Source organism: Bos indicus, chromosome 9 (assembly GCF_029378745.1).
Source record: "Bos indicus isolate NIAB-ARS_2022 breed Sahiwal x Tharparkar chromosome 9, NIAB-ARS_B.indTharparkar_mat_pri_1.0, whole genome shotgun sequence".
Taxonomy (NCBI): domain Eukaryota; kingdom Metazoa; phylum Chordata; class Mammalia; order Artiodactyla; family Bovidae; genus Bos; species Bos indicus.
Window position 1 is genome coordinate 64896082 of NC_091768.1, and position 25230 is coordinate 64921311.

Consider the following 25230-nt stretch of genomic DNA (forward strand, 5'->3'; position numbering starts at 1 on the left):
ATTCCTTTGGGGCAGCAAACACACTCTATAAGTAGAGAGATGTTTAGGTTGACCAGTGATTCTGAATTTGGTTTATTAAACTGTGCACATCCTGAAAAGCATGAGGCAGGTAAACCAACCACTGTGGTTGTGTTTTTTTCCCTCAGACTTTTGTTTAAGCATTTCTCTAAACTTCTAACACTTCAAAGCTTGAATTCAAGTTGTATAGCTCAGGAAAGATATAGATTTGTTAATTAAACTCATTAGTGAATAACTGAACTTGGATTTCCAGCAGCACATAGAAAATCTCATTGGATGAAGCTATTTCTTTACCTACCTCCTCTACCTTGAAAGTGTAAAACAAATGAAGAAGAAAACATTCATCCACAATTCCATCATCTAGAGATGACCACTGTTCATATCTTTGTATGGGTCCTTTTACTGTCTATTTTTATGTAGTTATGGTAAGTTTAAAAACAACTCGGATCCTTTATTCTAATTTAGGGTTTAAAAAGAAGTGTTTCATTATGTCGTTAAAAATGTTCTAAAAGCGTTAGTAATGGCTGAATAATGTTGTAACCATTGTGTGGATTTTCATTTACCTAACCAATCTATTCATGTGGTTTATAGTTTTTCCACTGTTGTAAATGGTGCATTGCACATCTTTGTACATGAAACACTTTTTGGGATTTGGAATATTTCCTTAGGATAAATTCTCAGAAGTGGAATCATTGGGCAGAAGGCAGTTGAACCATATCATCAGATTCCCCGAGCTGAGTCTGAGAGCTTTTTCATCCCCGGACATCTGGGTTTTGGAAGCCTTGTTGTGATGGAAGCACGAATGCTGGGCTTTCCAGGCAAACCAGAGACTTTGTGAACCACACATAAGGCAGACCCTGGGGTATCCTTAAAATCCCTTTGCCCTTGAGTAGATATGTTGTAGTTACCAACAGAGGAAAAATGTTCTCTGAAGAAAATCTTGGTGTGCAAATACTTACTTTTAGGGGATGGGTGTGGTGGAATTAAAACAATCATTTCAGTCTCATTTTTAGTTTTATTGTTTTGGACTCTGTGTTCCATTAGGTTCATTATAAATAAAAATGCTGATGAATTTATTCTTGTGTTTTCAGAAACAGAAAATGTGATGCTACATTCATATGGTTGCACACAGGGCTTCAACCAAAATAATTACTTGCCTTTTTTTCTTTTTGTATGCACACTTTCCAAATAGCTTCCTAATTGTCTCACTCCAGTTTTCGTACACTGTATTAAATTGGGACTTTCACAGCCTTGGGTATCTTTATTTCTAACTGGGATTTGTTTTACACATTCAGTATTTAGTCAGAGGTTGAGGTTGGGTAGAAGTTGCTGACAAATTTGTCTTCTCTTTCCTTGATATAGATTATACTTCATTCTATGCACAAATACCAACCGCGAGTCCACATCATCCGTAAAGACTGTGGGGATGATCTTTCTCCTATCAAGCCTGTTCCATCTGGAGAGGGAGTGAAGGCATTTTCCTTTCCAGAAACTGTTTTCACCACTGTCACTGCCTATCAGAACCAGCAGGTATTGTTTTCAGAATTGGAATCTTTCTAGACTTTTAATTTCATGTGCAGATTAAAAGCTAGCTCTCTTTTTCACTCTATCTAAAAGTTAAGAATGGTCATGAAGTGCTTGCCATGTATGACATCCAGAATGTGTGTGTGTGTATATATATATACACATATACCCCGACCTGTCAACACAGGAGACATAACAAAAGGGGTTTGATTGCTGGGTCAGGAAAATCCCCTGGAGGAGGGTATTGCAACCCACTCCAGTATTCTTGCCTGGAGACTCCCATGGACAGAGAAGCCTGGTGGGCTACGGTCCATAGGATTGCAAAGAGTCAGACATGGCTGAAGTGACTTAGCATGCATGCATATGTAGTAATATTTATCCAAGATGCCCTTGTAAAGCTACTCTTTACAAGTGAAGATTTCTTCAGACCAGAATGTCTCTCATGACTGGCAGTGTAAGTTTACTTTCCATTTTGAGACATTGAATCCTGATGTTATAATTAAAATTAGAAAGCATGTGTACTGACTAGGAAATAGACCCGTAGAATATGAAAGTGAGTTGTATCACAGGACATGAGATTTGTCAGCTCACTTTCTTTTAAAGCTGCCATCCATGTGTTCGGGGAAGTATTTCAGAATCATTTATCCTTCTTATATGTACAAAAGTGCTATTTCTTCAATTGTAATAGAGGGTTATACATACCCTTACTGTCTGAGAGATGAGCAATTGTGGAGTAATCCTTCCATTAAATTAGAAATAATTTGAGAAGTGAAATATTTCTTTTCTCTATAAGTTAGCATTAATATATGTCATTATTTAAGGCTGTATCAAGCAGGTGGAAAATTGAGTGGAGGCAATTATTTGACCCATGCAATTTTCTGGCCAGTTTTCATAAGAAATAGCAATGTAGTGGAGCAATGTGGTCTGTGGTAGATTTTTTTTTTAATTTTCAAAGGTCAGCAGCATTATTTTAGATTTTCACTTCTCTTGACATTTATATACATCTCAGTCAACAATCTAAGGCTTTAAGGTCTCTGTTTTGTTTTCTTTTGTCTTAAATCTTCTTAGGAGATTTGAACCCTGCCCTATGAGTTCTCCCTTAGGGCTGAGAAGCTCCTCTGCTCTCATCCATGGGTGACACCACCCAAGCTGTCTTGTCCTCTCACACTCACACTGTCACACTTTTTATGTAGGCTTTTAGGAAGGAACATGAAATTAACCTTTAAAAGGGCTGGAGATAATTAAGTTTTTTTTAAGATATAGCCCCTTAGGGCTTCTCAGGTGGCCCTAGTGATAAAGAACCCACCTGCCAATACAGGAAATGTAAGAGATGTGGGTTCAATCCCTGGGTCATGAAGATTACCTGGAGGAGGGCATGGCAATCCACTCCAGTATTCTTGCCTGGAGAATCCTGTAGACAAGGAGTCCATGGCAGTCTAGAGTTCATAGAGTCACACAGAATCGGACACAACTGAAGTGACACATGCACGCTCCCTTTTAGTCTTTATTGGCTTTGTTACAATATTTCTTCTGTTTTATGTTTTGTGTTTTTGGCTGTGAGGCATGTGGGATCTTATCTCTTCAACCAGGGATGGAACCAGAAGCCCCCTCATTAGAAGGCAAAGTATTAACAACTGGACCACCAGCAAGTCCCAGGAATATATTCTTAAAATATATCAGTCATAGAAAATGATTTTTTTTTTCAGGAAAAATACAATGTGTAAGGAGAAAAGAGGCATTTTGTACCTTTGGTACCTTTTAAACAACCCTGTTAATCTTTCTTCTCTGTCTGTCTCTCTCTGAATTACGCATCCAATTAACTGTGTATTAAATGTTATTTTAAACATGTATTTTCTCCAAGCCTCTGTTATACAATAAACAAGATACAGTGGGTTTTTGATACATATTGGTGACTCACACCAATTCACAAATGCTGATTAATCAGTTAAGAGGGTGGAAAAGTTGGAAGAAAGGAAATTGATCATGAAAAATGCAGTTGTTCTTTTTTTTGGTTAACTTCTCAACTGTGTTTTGAAGAACTTATGGGAAATTGATAGGCTTCCATGCCTGGTGGTTACCAGCATAAGCTCTGAAACTTGGGGTTCCAGTCCAGTCCTATGGCCAAGTAACCTTATAATCATAAAAAACTTAAGCCAGTATAAAAGAAAACATAAAATTGGGATAATAACTACATCTAAGTTGCTATGAGAATTAAATGAAATAATTTGTGCAAAACTCGTATTACAGCATACATGGTATGCGCGTAATAGGTGTGATGTCAGTGTAATGATGCTGGTGATTGCAATGTATTTAAACAAGCACCATGATATAAATCTGAGCTCCTTTTTATTTTTTTTATTTAAAAATTTATTTATTTATTTTAATTGGAGGCTAATTACTTTACAACATTGTGGTGGTTTTTGCCATACCTGAATCAGCCATGGGTGTACATGTGTTCCCCATCCTGAACCCCCCTCCCACCTCCCTCCCCATCCCATCCCTCAGGGTCATCCCAGTGCACCAGCCCTGAGCACCCTGTCTCATGCATCGAACCTGGACTGGCGATCTATTTAACATGATAATATACATGTTTCAATGCTATTCTCTCAAATCATCCCACCCTCGCCTTCTCCCACAGAGTCCAAAAGTTTGTTCTTTACATCTGTCTCTTTTGCTGTCTTGCATATAGGGTCATTGTTACCATTTTTCTAAATTCCATAATATGCATTAATATACTGTATTGGTGTTTTTCTTTCTGACTTACTTCACTCTGTATGATAGGCTCCAGTTTCATCCACCTCATTAGAACTGATTCAAATGCATTCTTTGTAATAGCTGTAAACTCTTTTTTAAAATACTATTTTTTGCTTTGTCTTTCCATTTACTTATAGCTCAGAAATATTTTTTTAAACTTCTTCCCCTGTACTTTATTTTTTTTTATTTTTAATTTTTTTTATTGGAGTGTAATTGCTTTACAATGTTGTATTAGTTTCTGCTGTACAACAATATGAATAACTCATATGTATATGTGTATATTCCCTCTGTCTTGAACCTCCTTCCCACCCCACCCCAACATCCCACCCCTCTAGGTCATCACAGAACCCCAAGGTGAACTTCCTGTGCTATACAGCAGCTTCCCATTAGCTATCTATTTTACTCATGGTAGTTTATATATGTCAATATTCCTCCCCCAATTTATTCCACCCTCCCCTTTCCCACTGTGTTAAAACACTGTTTTAAATGAATGTTTAAGTTATTCGGTGTTCTTTAAGCATTATTTAAATGAACAGATAATTGAGCTATAATGAATTATAAAGAATTCTTTCAATGGCAGAGTGATAGACATAGTGAATTACTTAGCAGACCCTTACATTATCTTGTTATAATGTAGTTTCATCCACAAACTTGGAGAAGGAAATGGCAACCCACTCCAGTATTCTTGCCTAGAGAATCTTGTGGACGGAGGAGCCTGGTGAGCTGCTGTCCATGGGGCTGCACAGAGTCGGACACGAAGGAAGCAACTGAGCAGCAGCATCCACAAACTAAGTAGTAGCATGTGGAATACACCTCCCTTAGGTGTTGCAAAGCTGACTGGCAGATGGCTGAAAGCACACACAACATGATATAGGGGGATTTCAGGTGACTCTCCAGAGATGCCTTTCTTTGCCTTAGTGTCATTCAGCAGTGTTCATTTGTCCTTGACCAAAATGGCACAATTAGAACTTAGTAGATTCTACTAAACCAAGAAACACAGAAGACAAAGCATGATGTGCTTCTTAGAAAATAGGCTATAAACTTCTCTGGGCAAGATGGAGATATGGTCAGAAACAGATGGGATGTTGTTTATTAGTGTCAATTTCAAGATGGTATAACTAAAAAAATTGTTTATAATGGAGATGATTAGACCACTTATAAAAAATTTTCCCTCATATCTTGGGATCTTCCTGAATAAAAATCTAGTTATAGGTCAACAAATTACAGCTGTAGTTAAAATGAAGCTATTATTTATTTCTCCTATGTGTATAAGATTGAATCTTATTAAAACCTTCAAGTCACGGTTACCTTTGGTTAGACATTCACTGTAGTCCTCTGACCAGGTCACGACTCCACAGATGAAAGAGGAGATGAGAGCTGTAAAGATGATTTGAGGAGAGACAAAGAAAAACGGAAGGCAGGAAGGTTCAAGGAGTATATATTGCCCATTTCTGAAGAACATTAACAACATTTAAGTGTATACGTGGCTGTTAAATAGAAGTTGGATATTAGCTGTTCTCCATCAGCACTACTGCAAAAGAAGCAGACACATTTCACCGAGTTAAGAAAGGGAAGAGTTTTAAAGAGATTGTCAAACGAAGGGCAATTATCAACAGACGATTCAGAATCCCCTTCTCCAGGGATATTAATAGCAAAGCAAACTTTATTACAGTGCTTGGATAGAAGTAGGGGAATGTTCTTTTCATAGCAAATGAATGTCTAGATGACTTCTGAAATATTCTTGTAGCTTTGCTGCTAAGATAATAAAATACCCGAGAAACAGGGGAGAAGAACACAGTAGAATCCTCTGACAGTTGATTCTGGAGTTTCTTATAGTTCTTCCATCACTACCATTTTTTATAACCTTCCTTGGCTTTTATCTTAAGATTTGATGTGATTTTTTTTTTCCCTACTCTGCAGATTACTCGCCTGAAGATAGATAGGAATCCCTTTGCCAAAGGCTTCCGAGACTCCGGGCGTAATAGGTGAGTCTTAGTTAAAAACATTCTGGCTGTGATAAATACATTTGATTTTTATGGTGAATTTTCCACTACAAAGTAAACAGTTAAATTTACTTATGTGATTTTGAAATCGTTTTTTATAAAGTTTAAATTTGTTAATATCACTGAGGCATGAATATAACTTAGTTTGGGTGCATCATTGTGGCTTACTCATTTCTAAGCTGAATGTTGATGTGAAATGCTGGGGTGAAAACGGAAGTTCTCAGGGTGTACAGTGCATGCTGCCTCTGGAGGGACTTTGTAGAAACCTGTGCCTCCAGAGCCAGGATCTTTAATATCCCAAGTCAAAATACTGTCTGCATCTGCTCTTGGTTTAGAATTTGCTCAACAATGTCACAACTATGTATTGATCTGTCTTCGAAATATGACAGAGACTCTTGTTCACTCAGATTTTCAACTAGAATTTGAAACTACTCCCCACTGCCAAGACAGCTGATGTTCTTTAGTTTCCAAATTTATCTTGGCTCTACTGACAGCCACACACTTGTTTATTTTTTCTGTGTCGTGTTTTATGGTGTTTGTACTAAGTGGGAGAGCTACAGTAATGAATTCCACTCTATTACTCTTTATCAAAAAGCAGATCTCCTTAGTCTGTGTGCCAAGAGTTTTTGAATTTATTGATATGATTCTATTCCAATAGAGTTGGTGTGACATTTTCTAAAATATTTTATAACTGTTGATAGTAATAATAGACTAACGTTCTCCAGATGCCCTCTCTGGGTAAGACTTTGACTTAAATGTTTTGAAAAGCATTTTGTTTTTAAAAAGTATTTGAGACATTTTTATCACTTATTCCAGACATTATTCTAATACTTCTTAAAAACTTTGTATTGATAGGCTGTGGCTATATGAGGTCGAAACCCTCGATTATTTTATTTTAGGAACAATTACACTTAAAATTGTAGAGAGAAAACAATCACATAGGAGTCCAGACTTTTAGTTCTTTCAGATGATTGGCTGAGCAAGGTAAGTATAGACAGAGACCTTTTCTCAGAATAAACTTATGTGCCTGCAGAAAGACTTGATTTCATCTTCATGTGCAATGGCTCTTTTATTTATTTTTTTTCTTTTTCAGATTATTTTCCATTGTGGTTTATTATAAGATATTGAATATAGTTCCCTGTGCTATACAGTAGGACACTGTGGTTTATCTACTTTATATATAGTAGTTTGTATCTGCTAATCACTAATTTATCCCTCCCCCTTTGGTAATGCAGTGGTTCTTTTAGACACCATGTACTATGAGGACTGGGCATCACCGACCTGATGGACATGAGTTTGAGTAGGCTCTGGGAGTTGGTGATGGACAGGGAAGCCTGGTGTGCTGCAGTTCCATGGGGTCATAAAGAGTCGGACACGACTGAGTGACTGAATTGACTGAATGCTGCTGCTGCTGCTCCTAAGTTGCTTCAGTTGTGTCCAACTCTGTGCGACCCCATAGACAGCAGCCCACCAGGCTCTCCCATCCCTGGGATTCTCCAGGCAAGAACACTGGAGTGGGTTGCCATTTCCAGGACTTAAATGTATGAGAGTAGAATACCCTCTAGTTTAGCGCAGGCAGATCAATAAGACTGACTAATAATGCAGCTTCCATCTGAAATCCTTTACTCTGTAGGAAGATTTCCGGATGTTCCTACCATACGTCTGCTGTACTGAGATTATTCTATTGTTTTAGATGTCTCTTTCCATGTGGAGAAAAACTTTGCTTGGCTTTTGTTACATCATTGCATTAGCTCCTAGTTAACATTGCTTTTCAGAGGAGTTTCTGAAAGCTCTTCTGAAATCTTCTGAAATCAGTAACCGAGGTGCTTATTGGTGAGGTGACTGGGAGCCCCTGGGATGATTCCTTTTTCGACCTTGACAAATACTTTGATGAAATCTTCTTGTGACTTTTCTGATAGCAGAATATTTATCTATTTAAGAACCTTCTTTTTTTTTTTTTTTAAGCAGAGAATGAATTTATTGAAACTCACTGAAACTCCAGAAAGGCAGCACTGAGACTTGAGACTATACTGTGCTCTGCTTAGTCATTCAGTCATGTCCAACTCTTGCGACCCCATGGACTGTAGCCTGCCAGGCTCCTCTGTCCATTTAGATTCTCCAGGCAGGAATACTGGAGTAGGTTGCCATGCCCTCCTCCAGGGGATCTTCCCAACCCAGAGATCCAACCCAGGCCTCCCGTGTTGCAGGCAGATTCTTTACTGACTGAGCCACCTGGGAAGCCATGTGACTATACTGCCAGGACTAATTCCAGGCTCTCCTGTAGGATGACTCTAGCAAAGACCTCACTGCTGTTGACATTGTGAGGTCACATGGCTTGAACACTGTCTTTTTTTTTTTTTCTTTCCACATTTATTGAGATGTCATTGACATACAGCACTGCTAAAGTTTAAGGTGTACCACATAATGATTTAACTCACATACATCATGAAACAATTATCATAATAAGTTTAGTGAGCATACATCATCTCATATAGGCATAAATTAAAGAAAAATAGTTTTTTCCTCATGACGAGAACTTAACTTTCTTATATAACATAGAGCAGTGTTAGTTATGTTTATCATTTTGTACACTACTGTCAGTTCTTTTTTGAAGTGATAACCTTAAACATTTTTAAAGATGTATCTTGGGTAGTGTTTATACTGCATAAGCCTGTAAATGGAAGTGAGATGATAGATACATATTAGGTTGGCCAAAAAGTTTGTTCAGAATAATTTTCCATAAGATGTAATGGAGAAACCCAAACGAACTTTTTAGCCAACCAATATTGCAAGGCTTCAAAAAGAATTTTAGGTAAGTTGGCACAATTAAAAGGTGTTTTTTTTTTGGATCAGTTAAAAAAAAAATCAGAGGCACTGGTCAAAATAAACCACTAAGTCTCTTGTTTGGTATCATGAGGTCAAAGTGCTAGGTTCAATAGAAATTTTTCTTTCCTTTCACTGTTGAAGGGGTATAAGTCATGGTGCTGGCTACTGTTTATTTCCTGATTCTACACCTTTTAAAGTTTTTAATAGATATGCAAAAAATAATGAATTTTATCTTAACACTTTTTAAAAGGTTGTTAAACTTTGAAATTTTTATTTTACTCCAACTGTTTAAATAATACCTTAATATAGGAAAAAAACTACTGAGCTTATATATAGCTTCCCTGTTGGTGAAATGAATAGTTTCACTTTTTTTCTCATTAAAATGAATTCTGCTTATGACAGACAAACTCTTCAGTGCTTATTTTTGAATGCTAAATATCTATGACTCAATATTAAATATCTATGAGTCAATATTAAATACTTTAACGTTTTCCACTGATAAATGTGAAAGACACTTTTATGGAAAAGAGAGAATGTGGTAAGCTTTGAAGATTTCTAACTTACGTGTTATTTTCCTTAAGAAAAAAAAAAAAAGAGCCCAAGTTATCTATAAGATCAGGAGGATGCATTAGTGCTGAGGACTTGGGGAAGGGGTAATATGTTTTCATATGTTAATAGAGGAAAAATCCCATGAGAAAAAGTGCAAAATATTTCTTTAATACCCCTGATTTTGATGTACTGTTACTACTTTTTAATATACATTCTGTTTTTATTTTTTCCCTATACATGAAATAAACAAATTATGCAGGACGAGAAATAAACTTGGACTTGTGATTTTTTAAACTTTATAAAACAATTTGCTTTAATTAAAAATTATACCTTCCTGGCTATTTATGGTCCTACAGCCTATTTTATAGAAATCAGTAGCTTCAGCCCTTAAAAGCGCTCCTGCAGGACATTTGTTACGTGAAGGAGAATTTATGTGCTGAGAATAGTTTCATTCTTCAGTTAGGCCTTAGGGTTGACCCTATAAAATCTTTTACTCAGGAAGGTACAAAAATTTCTTCTCTTTAAATACTTTAGGAAAAAACATAACCATTTTACTAAATAAACTCGGCTATTTGATAGCATAAATTAGGGTGGTGATAAAATGTGGAAATTGTTCAAAGGCATCTTGTATAAATTATCGCCTTGGCTACACTCCTGCAGGAGGTGCCTTTTATCTTTTCTTTAACTAGACGGGAAAAGTCTCCATTACTGGGGAAAATGAAGACTTTTTTTTTTTTTTTAAAGTCCAGATTCAGCTAATAAATATTTTATAACTGTTTCCTGCAAAATATCTGAAATCCTTTCTGGAACTTGCAGTGTGAAACAGCAGCCTCAAGAAAAATATCAATAGGTCCAAATCAGACCACTTGTAGATCTGTAACCTTCAGAGCATCTCTTTAAGGCTTAGGGTTACCTATTTGTGAGGATTAGTAACTTCTCCCTAAGAATTTGGAGTATGGGTTTGTATTTGAAACATAGTCAAGTTTACACCACTAAAGCAAATAATGCACTGATGCTCATCTCCACAGTTAATAAATTTCTAAGTCCTGTAAATATTCATTAATTGCCCTTAGTAAATTCCCCCTGAGGCCCCTCCAGGACTACTTACGTATCCTGAATATTTAAAACTGTAATTACAAAAATTCATCTGTGTTTAATGAAACAGTTTAGGACAAAACTGTGTCCTAAATTCTATAACTTAAAAAAGCTTGTTTCTAGAAAGTCATAAAAAAATTGAGTATTAGTACAGGCTAAAATAAAGTAATGGAATAAACAGCACCCAGCATTCATGAGGGGCTTCCCAGGTGGTGCTGGTGGTAAAGAATCTGCCTGACAATGCAAGAGATGTAAGAGATGTGAGTTCAATTCCTGGTTGGGAAGATCCCCTGGAGGATGGCATGGCAACCCACGGCACTATTCTTGCCTGGGGAATCCTATGGACAGAGGAACCTGGTGGGCTACAGTCCATAGAGTCAAAAAGAGTTGGACACAACTGAAGCAACTTAGCATGCATGCATGTACAGCATTCATGAGTCTAGTATTAAATGCAACCTGCAGATTATGTGGGGCTTTGAGACTGATACGGCTGCCAAACTTATACCTTCAATACTTTACATAAAATATTGTTGAGTAGAGTGTTCTTAGACCTGGTTTGTAGTCAGCCACGGATACAATGTCTGGTTTGTAAATTGCTTAGTGGTAAACTTTAGGGCTAGGAGAGGACTCAGAGGACTCTGTTCTTCATGCTCAGTGCAGCCCAGGGCAAGTAAGGGAAGATGGTTTTATCTGTATGCACAGGTCGCTTACTCTGGGTCTCCCAGGAGTTTTCACCATGTTGTATAGGAGGTGTGACTCTGAAGGGGGTGTTTCTCTAGTCCTAGTTCATAGGTTATGACTTGGAGATGCAGGGAATCTACAGCAGCTATCACATGGAGTCTAAGCTGTTAATCATACTCACTGTCTTTAAATTTGCATTAAACACAGATTATCTGCATTCACTAAAACTGTATCTGACAATCTCAAAAAGGTGGCCTTGTATAGTGTGACACTCAGGAATCAGGCATTTTCTTCAGCAAAGCTGTGCGTTTCATGGAAAGCGTAATGTTACCTGAATTAACAGATTGATTAGGGCTCAAATGGTTGAGGGAAAAGTGGAAAGGCTTTGAGAAGGTGCTAGTTGAGTGAAGGAACTCATTTCTAGGACCTGGAGGACTTAATTATCTGATACACAATAAGGAAGACTCTGAATCACTTACGGTAGGAGACACATACATTTTTGTGTGTATTTAGAGTAGTCAGCCATGTTTTAAAATTTATAGATATTATGTGGATAGTCCATTATGAAGTTATCCTATCTCTTTGTGTCCATTTATTAAGTGTATGTAGAGGCTTTACCATAATGTCTGATGCTAATACTAGGTCTGTGTACCTTAGCCCCCTATGAGATAACCTTGTTGTGGTCCTCCTGGAGGCTGGGTTGAGAATTCAGGGCTGCTGCCCTGAGCTCTCCCTGGCTGTCCTGGGTGTGGTGATCATGCCTCAGAGAGAGAAGTGAATTTTCCTTGGATGACTGCTCTTCTTGGCTGGCAGTCAAGGCACTGAACGATGGGTAGAAATGCCTCTTTGCAGGAGCACACTTTTGGGGCAGAGCCCTCCTCATCAGAGGGGTAGTAATGTGTCAGGGAAAGAGGGTGCTTCCAGATCACACAGAGCCTTGGACTCAGGGCGGCCAGGATGGATGGTCTTCACGTCGTCTTCCTAGCGCAGGGGCCAGCTTTTGTATCCCCTGAGATCAGCTCATTTTTCAGAGAATATTAACAGGACCTGCTGGTGGTTTCTATCCTCTGTGCTCTTGGTGACAGAATAGTAGCTCATCTCCAGACCATTTTTTTGGTGTGTGTGTGTGCCAAGCTTTTAACCTGCCAATTTGGGAGGCACTGTCAACTCCAGTGGTGTTTCCTGAGCAGCTTATTACGAGTGAAAACTCCAACTGCTCCTAACTTGGCTTCTTGTGTTCGTCCCCTGTCCTGACCCTTCCATTTAGAATGGGTTTGGAAGCTCTTGTGGAGTCATATGCATTCTGGAGACCTTCACTACGGACCCTCACCTTTGAAGATATCCCTGGAATTCCCAAGCAAGGTAAATCATGAAGTCTCCTGGGTCATAGATATGGTCAGTTCCTACCTAGATGCTCAGGCACTGAAAAATGCCGCAGTCATTACTATTGTCTAATGGCTACCTCATTACCAACATCCTTCTATTACAAGATCCCTCCCTTTTGTGTCTGGTGTAGGTATGGAAAATGGCTAGTGTGGTCATAAGTTAAGTTTTGGATGTTTTAGGCCGTTTATGTATTTCATGACCTTTATTTCACCTTTAATTATTTTTTTTTTCTTAAAATTAGAAGTAGACTAGTTGGCCCTGGTACCTGGTGTACTTCACAAGAAATTACAGATACTGGTCCCAGATCATCTTTTTTGCTCCCTTCTTTCTTCACTTCCTTCAACTGAATTGCCTCTAGGCTTGTTTCTCCTGCTGATTTATGATGAGAAGTTCAGGTACACTGAGGCAGCCTTCCCTGAGATCACTGTTGAGCATTTCAAACAAGCCCAGGGCTGGTGTTTCCTCAAAGAGGCTGCATGGAACAGGATGATGCTTCCTTCTCTACTGGGTAGCTAGGACTCACAGCCCAATCCTGCACTCAGTCCTGCACTTAATGCCTGACCCTGCCTGGCATCCCCATGAGAATTTAGCATGCTAGGATTTTAGATAATTATCATTGGGTGGATTGCGCTTTTAGATTATTTTGAGAAGCTATATAAAACACTGTCTCTAGAGCAATGAAGGTTTTACAACCTGTCCAGCCCATTGGAATTCTCTTCTCTCCCTAAGTTCCATCAAGTTGCAGACATCAATCTGCCAGCAAATCTGGGGAGTGGGGGGCGATCAGCTGCCACCACTGTTATTGATTGGAGGCAGGGTTAAACACCCTCTCTATTTCACAGGACTGTTTATCTGTTGGACCTCTGCTCTTGGGTTAGCATGTGATTCACCAAACCGCTTTCTGTTTGGAAATGAGATTTTTGAAGTTTGAGACTGTTGCCTTATTGTAGTAGCCCTGCATGCGTGGTAGTCACTGATCCACAGAAGCTTTCAGTGGGAGGTTGCCAGTTCGTTTGAGACAGGATGGGTCTGGCCAGTTTCGATCTTTCCTTTGAATTCCTTCTTTTTTCTTGCAAGAAAATATATTGATCCAGAGCAAACTCTGCTGAAAAAAAGAGTAAAAAGTGGGTAGAAATGAGGTGATGGTTATACTTCTGGAAAAAATTACAGAGTAAGATGAAATTTATATTTTCTTAAGTTGCTGGGAAAGTTAATATTTGTAATGTTTATTACAAAATAATGAGAAAACTCTGAGAAAACTAATTGAGGGAGAAAATGTGAAAAATTGATGTGGTAGAGTCCTAATACCTTTTGCAAAAAAAACAAACAAAAACAATAAAAAGCAAACAAATAAAAAAGACCATCCCTTGGGGAGATAATTTTTCTTGAAAATTTTGAGAGTATCTGTGTTTAAAGTCATTCAGTCTAAATTCAATTACATTACAATTCCTGAGAGCGGAGACCATCTCCTTTTTGTCTTTTTACCTGCTCTATGTAACAAGTTGCGTCTAGCTCACGTGTACAAAATTGAAAGGAAAAGAGGCTCTTTACATTTCAACTTCTTTTGTAGGAAATACAGGTTCCTCTACCTTACTCCAAGGTTCTGGGAATGGTGTTGCAGCCACCCACCCTCATCTTTTGTCCGGCTCCCCTTGCTCATCTCCTGCCTTCCATCTGGGACCCAACACCAGCCAGCTGTGTGGTCTGGCCCCAGCTGACTATTCCGCCTGCGCCCGCTCTGGCCTCACCCTCAACCGATACAGCACATCCTTGGCTGAGACCTACAACAGGCTCACCAACCAGACAGGGGAGACGTTCGCCCCTCCCAGGACTCCCTCCTACGTGGGCGTCAGCAGCAGTGCCTCGGTGAACATGTCCATGGGCGGCACAGATGGGGACACCTTCAGCTGCCCACAGACCAGCTTGTCCATGCAGATTTCAGGGATGTCTCCCCAGCTCCAGTACATCATGCCTTCACCCCCCAGCAACGCCTTTGCTGCTAACCAGACCCACCAGGGTTCCTACAACACGTTCAGATTACACAGCCCCTGTGCCTTGTATGGGTATAACTTCTCCACATCCCCTAAACTGGCTGCCAGTCCTGAGAAAATTGTTTCTTCCCAAGGAAGTTTCTTGGGGTCCTCACCAAGTGGGACCATGACGGATCGGCAGATGTTGCCCCCCGTGGAAGGCGTGCACCTGCTTAGCAGTGGGGGTCAGCAGAGTTTCTTTGACTCTAGGACCCTAGGAAGCTTAACTCTCTCATCATCTCAAGTATCTGCACATATGGTCTGATGAAGCCTTTAAGTTAAACTGCATTCGAATCCAGCTAATGTATTTTCTTTCTTTGTTTTCTTTTACTATTTTTTCTTTCACTTTGGAAAGCAATATGAAAAGAAACTTATCAAGTAGCTTGTAAAATGTATATATAATAGAAAATGAAAGCTCACTGAGGTTTTTGACTTCCTCATGGTGAGATTGTGATTAGCTATGGTATATATGTATACTGTATGTGGCATGTGGAGTTTGCAGCCTACAAAACCACATCCTCCCTCTATTTTTCTCCCCAGTTGCACAGAGTATTGGCATCATGTAGTATGTTTAACCAAAGTTCTTATACTTAAAAAAAAAAAAACAAACAGCAAACTTAAAACTTGGCAATGATACTAACCAGACTAAGACCTATAACTTAATTTATCAGGAAAATGCTCTACACAGTTTCCTACTTGAGTGTTGATAACCAGCAGTAACCAGCACACAGAGTCTTGCAATTTGTTATTCTTGGGCACAGTGTGAGAACCTAAGATGCAAAAGCCAGTTGAAGTCTCAGTAATAGTTCTGAGGTATTTGTAATCATGAAGGATTAGCTTTTGTGTTCCTGCTTGCTCTTATTTATCACGTCTATTAGGTGACTTTGGTCCTGTAAAAATTCATAATCCATAATAATTATTTCCCTAAAGAAGATAGAGAGGCTTGTAATTTTTTCACTTTCCATCGGACATATAAGAGGTATTTATTCATATGCAGAGAATAAATTTCCAGTGTTTTGGACTTTCCTGGTTCATTTTATTTAGTATCAAGTAGACCAATAAATATTTTAAATTCCAGTTTTCACCAGAAAAGGAATATATGCTATGACTGAAATGGCAAAAAGAAAATAAATCCACCTCAAATACTTTAATTCCAATGAAAAATGTCTTAACTTTTTAAATCAAGAGGAATAATATTTTCTGCTTTCCCTTAGGTTTTTGTAGTGTGTTTTTTTTTTTCATTCAGGTTTCTTTTTCCATCTTGCTTTGAGATTCCTGACCCATGATCTAGAAGTAAAAAGAAAAGGCATTTACACTACTTATTTATGTCTCGAAAATTCCTGCAAATCGAAACCTCTCCCCTCCCTGAACCTTGTCCCTTTGTCTGAGTCTTTTTCAAAACAGATAGATTCTAGGCCTTCATGGTGTTAAATAGCGCTGTAAGGAATTTCAGGGGGTTATCTCCAGCAATCTGTCTTTTAGGGGTTGCAGTGCAAAGGCCAAAACCCATTACTATAAAGTCCTTCTTGGAAGACTAAGGAGGAAGATACCAATTATGATAAAGGAGCTGTAAAACTTTTAACCTCAACATCATTTTTAGCCTTGAAACTGAAAAAAAAAAAAGAAAAAGATTATTTTTAAAAAATTCCCCCAAATAATGTGCACATGGTTTCAAAACAAGTAGTAACTTTGATAGCACAAAATGAGATTAATAGGAAAAATTAAGAATGCAAGATGAGCATTACCATGTATTTGTTGAGAATAAAATTATGTGTCTGGACATTGACTCATTACGTTTCATATATTTGTCAAGCGAAAGCAGTGGAGTTTCCTTTCAGTGCTAAACAGAATGGCATTGTCCTATCCTTAGTTTGATGGGGAAAGAATGTAGTTCCTGATTTGCTTCTTTACCTTAAAACAGCATGGATGTTATATATTTAGGGGGATTACTATTTGAACAGTATTTTCACACAATGTGACTCTGTTTATACATACTGATAAATTTCTTCATGGATGCTCTAACAGTTCATCAAGTGAGTATTGATCTTTAAATTTAAAATTAGTGTGAAGGTACATGACATATTTCCAGTAAGTAGATCTATGTAACATGTTTGTGTATGGTATTAATAGATAAAGATTTGGGAAAAGTCCTTATTATGAACATATCCCAGCCTCAGAGTCTGGCATAATTTCAGGAGAACAAGAGAGTTTTCCAACTTGAGAAAACATGGAAAGTAATGATCTATTCCTATATATATATTAATAAGATGAGAATTTTCCTTTCTGCTCTTTGTGATTTGAGATGACACCACAATATGAGGAGAATTTTTAATCTTTTCCTTTTGATCAGCAATATTGTACAAGTGCTATTTCCTTTAGGTTTTACTGTAAATATTAATCATCATGTCACTTCAAAGACTAGCCTTTTATCGTTATATTAAATGACATACATGCATTGATAATTATAATTATATATCTGTATTTTATTAAAAAATGCTTAAGAAAGTATATATTAAAGTGTGTTACTAAACCCTTTTATGGCTTTGAAGAGGAATCATTTAAAGTGTCTATAAACGTTGTTCCAAGAATAGGCATACACATGCAGACTCCAAACACAAATTTTGTAGCTTACAATTACAAGGCATGAGGACATGGGCCTGGTATTCATTTTTCATGTGTTAAATATAATTTCTTGGTGCCTTGACCATGTCATTGAAGGTGAAGCCCTGACAAATGGTGAACACATGAAAATTCAAATGTGAGAAGAAGAGGAAGGCAGACTGGGATGTTTTGTTTTGGGTCCAAGGGGGAAGGGCAAGGATGGAATAAGCTACTTGTACCACTGACCAGTGATGACAGATCACTTTTAGACCCCTTGCCCAGAAAACATTCCAAGGGACATTGTGATGAGGTGAGGTTGTTGCTATCACAACCAGTCACATTTTGAAAATTAACACTTGCTTCCACACAAGCTCCGTCCCAGAGGTCAACAGCTTTTCTCTAGCAGGGCACCCAGTTGCTGACCCCTGGTTTCTGGAATGTAGGGGGGTCAGGAGACTTTGGTGGCCTCCAGAGGAGGTTGGGGCATAGTACTGCGGATATGGCAGTGGCTCACACACTTTACCCTAGTGGAATTTTGAACAGAATGCACCCAACTTTTAACATGTGAATTCCTCTTGAGACCTCACTCCCTAGACATAAACCTATTAGCAACTCACAGCTTAGTATGAAATAGATAACACAGAAGTTTTGGAGATAACTGAAGGTTTGATTAAGAGAAGAGAGTAAATTTTGGAGTAGGGCAGTTCTGAGAAGATTTAGATGTGAAGGAGAAGGTGCAAGAAGAGTGATCACTAACCAAGTCTGGTGTAAAGCCATTAAAAATAATTTCATAAGTTTTATTCAGGAGTCATGGTAGAGTTGGTGGATGCTATGCTGATGCTCTCTTCTATTAGACAGGTTTGTAAAGAATCCTCTATTTCAAAGTGTAACTCTGCCAGGTGTCCTCATGGTGAGTTTATTGACTCATCTACATGGAGAGTTTCTTCCACTGGAAATTAAATCATTTTATTAAATCATTACCACATTGTGTTTTAATCTCATTAATCATCATTCCTTAAAATAGGTGCTCAGAGAAGTTGCAGGTGAAGTTGACTATATGAAGAGTAAAGTAGACATACATGATTACAGCCTTCTGGGAGCTCAAAGCTTAAAAACATTGTCGGGGGAAATGAACAAATATATATGCATATATATATGTGTGTGTGTATGTATATATATATATATACATATATATATATATATATATTTCAAGTATAGAAACATCCAACAGAGGTTGATAAACCTTAATATCCATCTACATGCTGATAGATTTTCAAATCATGAATTCTCTTTTTTTTGGAAGTTTGAAGCAGATCATCACTTCCTTGAGAATGAGGGAACCTGATTTCAAACCATGGATTTCCCAATCATGGTTTTAGACAAAATGTAACTGCTTTAGATCTCAGTTTTTTATGTGTTAAAGGAGTGTCTGTGATGAGAAGTTTAACTAGCCCTTTCAGTTTCAAATTCATAGACAACCTTGGTGTATAAATAATATTCAGCTTAATAAAAGAAAAATACTTTTATAAAACTGAATTTTCAGAGATATGTACATGTATTTGGATATACATATATTTCCAAAAGATATCTTTTTATAAAAATATTTAGGTATATATCTTTATAAAGAACATTACACTACCAGAATTTTTAAAAATTTGTTGGATTACTTATAACTTTTAAAAATGGAATTGTGCTTTATTTAGTTATAATATGTAAGACATACTTTTATACATTATTATTTGAAGGAAGCTGCACATAATAATGGAGAAGGTGATGGCACCCCACTCCAGTACTCTTGCCTGGAAAATCCCATGGATGGAGGAGCCTCATAGGCTGCAGTCCATGGGGTCGCTAAGGGTAGGACACGACTGAGCGACTTCACTTTCACTTTTCACTTTCCTGCATTGGAGAAGGTAATGGCAACCCACTCCAGTGTTCTTGCCTGGAGAGTTCCAGGGACAGGGGAGCCTGGTGGACTACCATTTATGAGGTTGCACAGAGTCAGACACAACTGAAGCAACTTAGCAGCAGCACTTAATAATGCATTTGCTATTTTATACTGAACAGAAAAGGAAGTTAATAAAATTTCCTTTTCATGATGCTCTTAATTGCATGGTATAAAATTGTTGCAGTTTGGAAATAAGTTAAATAATTATCAGTTCAGTTGCTCAGTCATGTCCGACTCTTTGTGACCCCATGGACTGCAGCATGCCAGGCCTCCCTGTCCATCACCAACTCCCGGAGTTTACTCAAACTCATGTCCATTGAGTCGGTGATGCCATCCAACCATCTCATCCTCTGTCGTCCCCTTCTCCTCCTGCCTTCAATCTTTCCCAGCATCAGGGTCTTTTCAAATGAGTCAGTTATTTGCATCAAGTGACCAAAGTATTGGAGCTTCAGCTTCAGCATCAGTCCTTCCAATGAATATTCAGGACTGATTTCCTTTAGGATGGACTGGTTGGATCTGCTTGCAGTTCATGGGATTCTCAAGAGTCTTCTCCAACACACAGTTCAAAAGCATCAGTTCTTCGGCACTCACCTTTCTTCATAGTCCAACTCTCACATCCACACATGACTACTGGAAAAACCATAGCTTTGACTAGATGGACCTTTGTTGGCAAAGTAATGTCTCTGCTATTTAATATGCTGTCTAGGTTGGTCATAACTTTTCTTCTAAGGAGCAAGTGTCTTTTAATTTCATGGCTGCATTCACCATCTGCAGTGATTTTGGAGCCCCCCAAAATAAGGTCTGTCACTGTTTCCCCATCTATTTGCATCTAGTAAAACATTTAGAGATGATTCCAATTTGAATTCCAAGTCATTCAAAGTTCATTTAAATTTAATGAAATTAAACTTTCATTTAAATGAAAGTGAAGATAAATTTAAAAAATTAAATTTTCATTGGCAAAAATCTTAATTTGTCATTTTGAAAGGTTTTATTCATGCTGAATTAGATACAAAACAGCTGATTACTCTGCAATTCACTGAGTTTACACAAGGTGGGATCAACATACCTACTCTTTGTTCATTAGAAAAATTATATTAACTTTAAAATTATGTTTTTAAATATTTTTTAAATTACAGTATTTTTTATTTTTTTAATTTATTTTTAATTGAAGGATAATTGCTTTACAGGTTGTATTGGTTTCTATCAAACGTCAACACGAATCAGTCGTAGGTTTACCCATGTACTCTTGCACTTCAACATCCCTGCCACCCGCCTCCCCATCCCACCCCTCTAGATTATTAGTGAACCTTGGTTTGAGTTTCCTGAATCATACAGCAAATTTTCACTGGCTATCTATTTTACATGTGGTAATGTATGTTTTCATAATTTAAAAATTATATTAAGTCACTAGAATAACTTAATAATACAGCAAAGATATTTTTCTCAATAACAGCTTTATTGAGATATAATTCACAAACCATACAATTCACCTGTTTAAAGTGAACAATTCAGGGAATTCTCTGGCAATCCAGTGGTTAGGAGTCTTGAGCTTGCACTACAGGGGGCACGAGTTTGATCCCTGGTTGGGGAACTAAGATCCCTGCAAGCTGCACTGATGCAGGCTAAATAAACTGAACAGTTCAGTAGTTTTGGGTATAACTGTGCCACCCTCACTACAATTTTAGAACACTCTCATCACCCTGCAAAAAGCTCCATACCAATCAAATGTCACTCACTTTTCCCTCTACTCTTTTTTTACCCCAAACTCCTAGGCAACCACTAATCTACTTTCAGTCTATAGATTTGCCCACTTCTCATTGTCAGTGGAACAATAGGATATGTGGTCCTTTGTGACTGGCATCTTGCATTTAACATAATGCTTTCAAGGTTCATTCAAGTTGTGGCATGTATCAGTACACAATTCCTTTTTCTTGCTGAATAGTATTACATTGTAGGTGTACACTAAGTGAGTGAAGTTGCTCAGTCGTGTCCGACTCTTTGCGACTGTAGCCCACCATGCTCCTCCGTCCATGGAATTTTCCAGGCAAGAGTACTTGAGTGGGTTGCCATTTTCTTCTCCAGAAGGTATACACTACATTTTATTAATCCATTCATTGATGGACATTTGGATTATTTTCATTCTTTGCTGTTATGAATAATGCTGATAAAAACTGGTGTACATGTTTTTGTGTGAATATGTTTTCATTTCTGTTGAGTATATGCCTAAGAATGAATCCTGTCATAATATTTTGTGGATCCTGTTGTAATATTTTGTGGAACTTCCAGACTGTCTCCCAAGTGGTTGCACCATTATACATTCTTATCAGCACCATGTGAGGGTTGATTTTTCCATATCCTCACTAACAGTTGTTATTATCAGTCTTTTTGTATATAGCCATCCTAGTGGGTGTGAGTGATATCTCATTGTGGTTTGGATTTTCATTCCCTGATGACTGATGATATTGAGCGTGTTTTCCTGTGCTTTATTGGTCGTTTTTAGATCTTTAGAGAAATGTCTGTTCAGATCCTTCACCCATCTTTAATTGGGTTGTCTTTTAATTATTGAGGTATAAGATTTCTTTATATATTCTAGATATAAATCTCATCAGATATATTGTTTGCGAATATTTTCTTCCATTTGGTGAGCTGTGTTTTGAGTTTATTGAGTTGATGTCCTCTGCTTCACAAAAGTTTTTAATTTTGAAGAGATTTAATTTACTTATTTTTTTCTTTCATTGCTTGTACCTTTGGTATGAGGCCTAAGACACTGGATGAATTTTAAAAAATCTGCCTTTTCACATTCTTAGTAAAAGTAGTAGTAACAGAAGTGCATTTTAAAGTTCTTTTTGAGTGTATATATCTGCTAAATTATATATATAATTTATATATCTGATAAATTATCCCTCCTCCCAACTCACCTGAAATATTGTCATTGGATAAATAATTACATGGGTTTCCCAGGTTGTTCAGTGGTAAAGAAAATGCCTGCCTGTGCAGGAGATGCAGGAGACACAAGTTTGATCCCTGGGTTGGGAAGATCCCCTGGAAGAGGAAATGGCAAACCACTCCAATATTCTTGCCTGGAAAATTCCATGAACAGAGGAGCTTGGCAGGCTATAATCCATGTGGTCACAAAGAATCGGACACGACTCAGTGACAGCGCACATGAAAATAATTATACACCCTTCAGTGGCTTAAAAAAAAAAAAAAAGGACAGTGAAAGGATCCCAAAACATCATGACACTTTTATTACCCTAGAAAAAGGTTGGCACTTTCAATATTTATTCAATCAGTAAGTATTTACTGAGCATCTACATTGGCATTATTTTAGACATTTGGGGTACTGCAGTTAAAAAATGTTGGGTGTCTTCAATGCCCTGTAAAAGTTGAAATGCTGGTTTCCTAGGGAAAAGCCTTCATACTGCAACATATCACAGTTGGCAGGAAAAAAGTGTTGCCTCTTGGCTTCTCTGTGTGTTGGTGCCCTCGCCCTTATTATGATATTACATATCCCAGATGGTCACTGCAAAATGCCTGCTCCTGTGCCAAGGTACAACAGGGATGCATTATCGCCTTAATTCTGAGTTTGTTTTGTGGTTTTCTTTGGAAACCCTAACATCATTTAAATGCAATTTCTTCAATTTGGCTCTGTTTACAGAACTGTAATAAGATATTTCTCTATTAATAACTGGAAGGGGAAAACTTACTAGTTTCGGGTTTTGGAAAACTCCTGCACATTTTTCTTAAAGGTGTTTGGTGAAATGGCTTTGCAGAAATTTGCAGATTTCTTCTTATTAATTTGCCTAATTGAATTTCAAGGGAAAATGACTTGAACTGTTTTTTTTTTTTTTCCCCAACAAAATAGAAGCTCTCACTCAGCAATGATAAAGACAATTTCAAAAGTCATTTCTATAAAGGAGTGTCACAAAGTTCTAGTAGTCCTTTGCCTTAGGGACTAAGGAATGAATGAATATCATGGTGGGTGCCTTGAAGCTTCCGCTTACTTTATTTTTCTGAATTTGATGAACTTGGTGTGTAGAGAAGAGAGGAAATAGAAATTGTATATGTTTAAATGTCTGCTGTCCTCTCAATTTTACCTTGGGAGGGCATGGTGGGGAGACAGAAATATAAAAAGTAGAGCTAGAAGATCCTGAGGGGTAAAGTAGGAGAGTAATATGTGGAATAGCAAGGGGCCTTCGGAATAACCATGTTGACCTGTCTACAAGCTTCAAACAAGATATTCAAAAAACTCAGGGATAGCCTCCATCGATGACATTAAACACTTTCAAGCTTCCTTGTCTTTCTTCATGTTTTTCCCTCAGCCCCGAATGTCCTTAAAGCCTACATTCTCATTTTTCAAGGAATTGCTTTCTCTTTCCTCAGTGAATCCTTTCTAATTCCCATTCTTTCTGTCTTCCTTTCCCCAGCAGAAATAACCCCCCCACCTCAGAATGTCACCGCAGTACGCTATGTGTACTTGTCTTAAAAGAAAGTACCTCAATATATGCTTTCTTATAGGTTGACCAGCCCAGCCACAATGGGAGGTCCACAAGGGAGGGTGCTGTGTCTCATTTATTTTTGTACAGCGTGTGGTGAAATTTGTTTTAAAAAGTGATTAATGAAGAAATGGATACATGAATAAGTATATGAATAAATTAATGAAAATTTAAATTAATTTTATAGACTTGCAAAGGAATCTAAAACTTGGTAGGTTTGGAGGTTTTGTTTGGTGAGCTGCCAATTTGCTGTTATTAGCAGAGACACAGAGATCAGTAGCTTCTCATAGAAGGACAGGAAAAGAAAGACTTTCTTTCTTCTTCCCTTCCACCTTCCTTCCCTTCCTTTCTTCCTTCCTCCCTTTCTTCTTTCCTTCCTTCCTAACATAGATAACACATGAGGTTACTAACATAGTCACTTCTAGGTTATTATTATACATTTGTGCCAGTGAGTTGATATTGCAATATCATTTCATCTAGAAAAAGTGCTTGTTTTGCAACATGAAAAAATAAAATTACAGAAGAGGACCTAGAGATCTTTCTAGCTCACATGGTTTAAGAGTGCTCTGTCAGGAAAAAAATATGTTCTCCATTGGTGGAGACCCAAGACTCCTTGGAGAAAATCTGTTTTGCTATGAGGAAACTCATAACAATGGCTGTTGACCTAGCATCTGGTGCTGTCTTCAGGATGAGCAGCTTAGATGAGTGAGGCACTGCATATTGGGGCATAGAAGGAGCCTCTTCTTGCTACCTGCCTGTTCCCTTTTCTCTGATATGTAGGAGAATATTTGGCTTGGCTTTTCTTCAGATTCTAGTGATAAGATCCACCTAAGAGATTGGGGGTGAAATGGACATACAACAAGTGAGCATCCATAAAGAAGTGAGCATCCTCCGCCTTCACAAAGTAAATTTAACCGTAGCTGTACTTTGGCGGGGGTACCAGATATCTGCTCAGATTGATAAGACTGTATTTCATTTCTGTTTTTTCTGTTTTCTGCATGTGTGTGTGATGTACCTGTCAGAGCCCCAAAGAGAAGGCTGTGAAGGACACCCTGAGCTCCTAATACACGTGTTTGCTTATTTACATGCACTTCAGTCACTTATTCATCCCTGTATTTAGTGTTGAACACTTGCCGCATGCCAGTTGCTGTTGCTGGAGTCGAGATGAACAAGGAAATGTTCTTTGAGGGGTGCTCAGAGTCCCAACAGAGAGGAAGTTGCAAAAACACAGTCCCGACACAGTGTAGTAAATGTTACAATAGAGGCAGTACCAAGAGCTGTGGGAACATTGGAGGATGTGACTGAGGTTAGAAGGGGAC

General features: G+C 38.0%; 1 protein-coding gene across 1 annotated transcript in view; it reads left to right on the forward strand.

Moving 5' to 3' along the window:
• The window catches only part of TBX18 (T-box transcription factor 18), a 29776-nt gene extending 12375 nt beyond the window's left edge, over positions 1-17401 (forward strand). The window contains exons 5-8 of the mRNA XM_019967402.2: positions 1381-1548; positions 6217-6281; positions 12718-12812; positions 14407-17401. Of these exons, the coding sequence (XP_019822961.2) occupies positions 1381-1548; positions 6217-6281; positions 12718-12812; positions 14407-15131 (1053 nt within the window). The 3' untranslated portion in view covers positions 15132-17401. The remainder of the gene's footprint in view (positions 1-1380; positions 1549-6216; positions 6282-12717; positions 12813-14406) is intronic.
• Positions 17402-25230: the final 7829 nt, after the last annotated feature.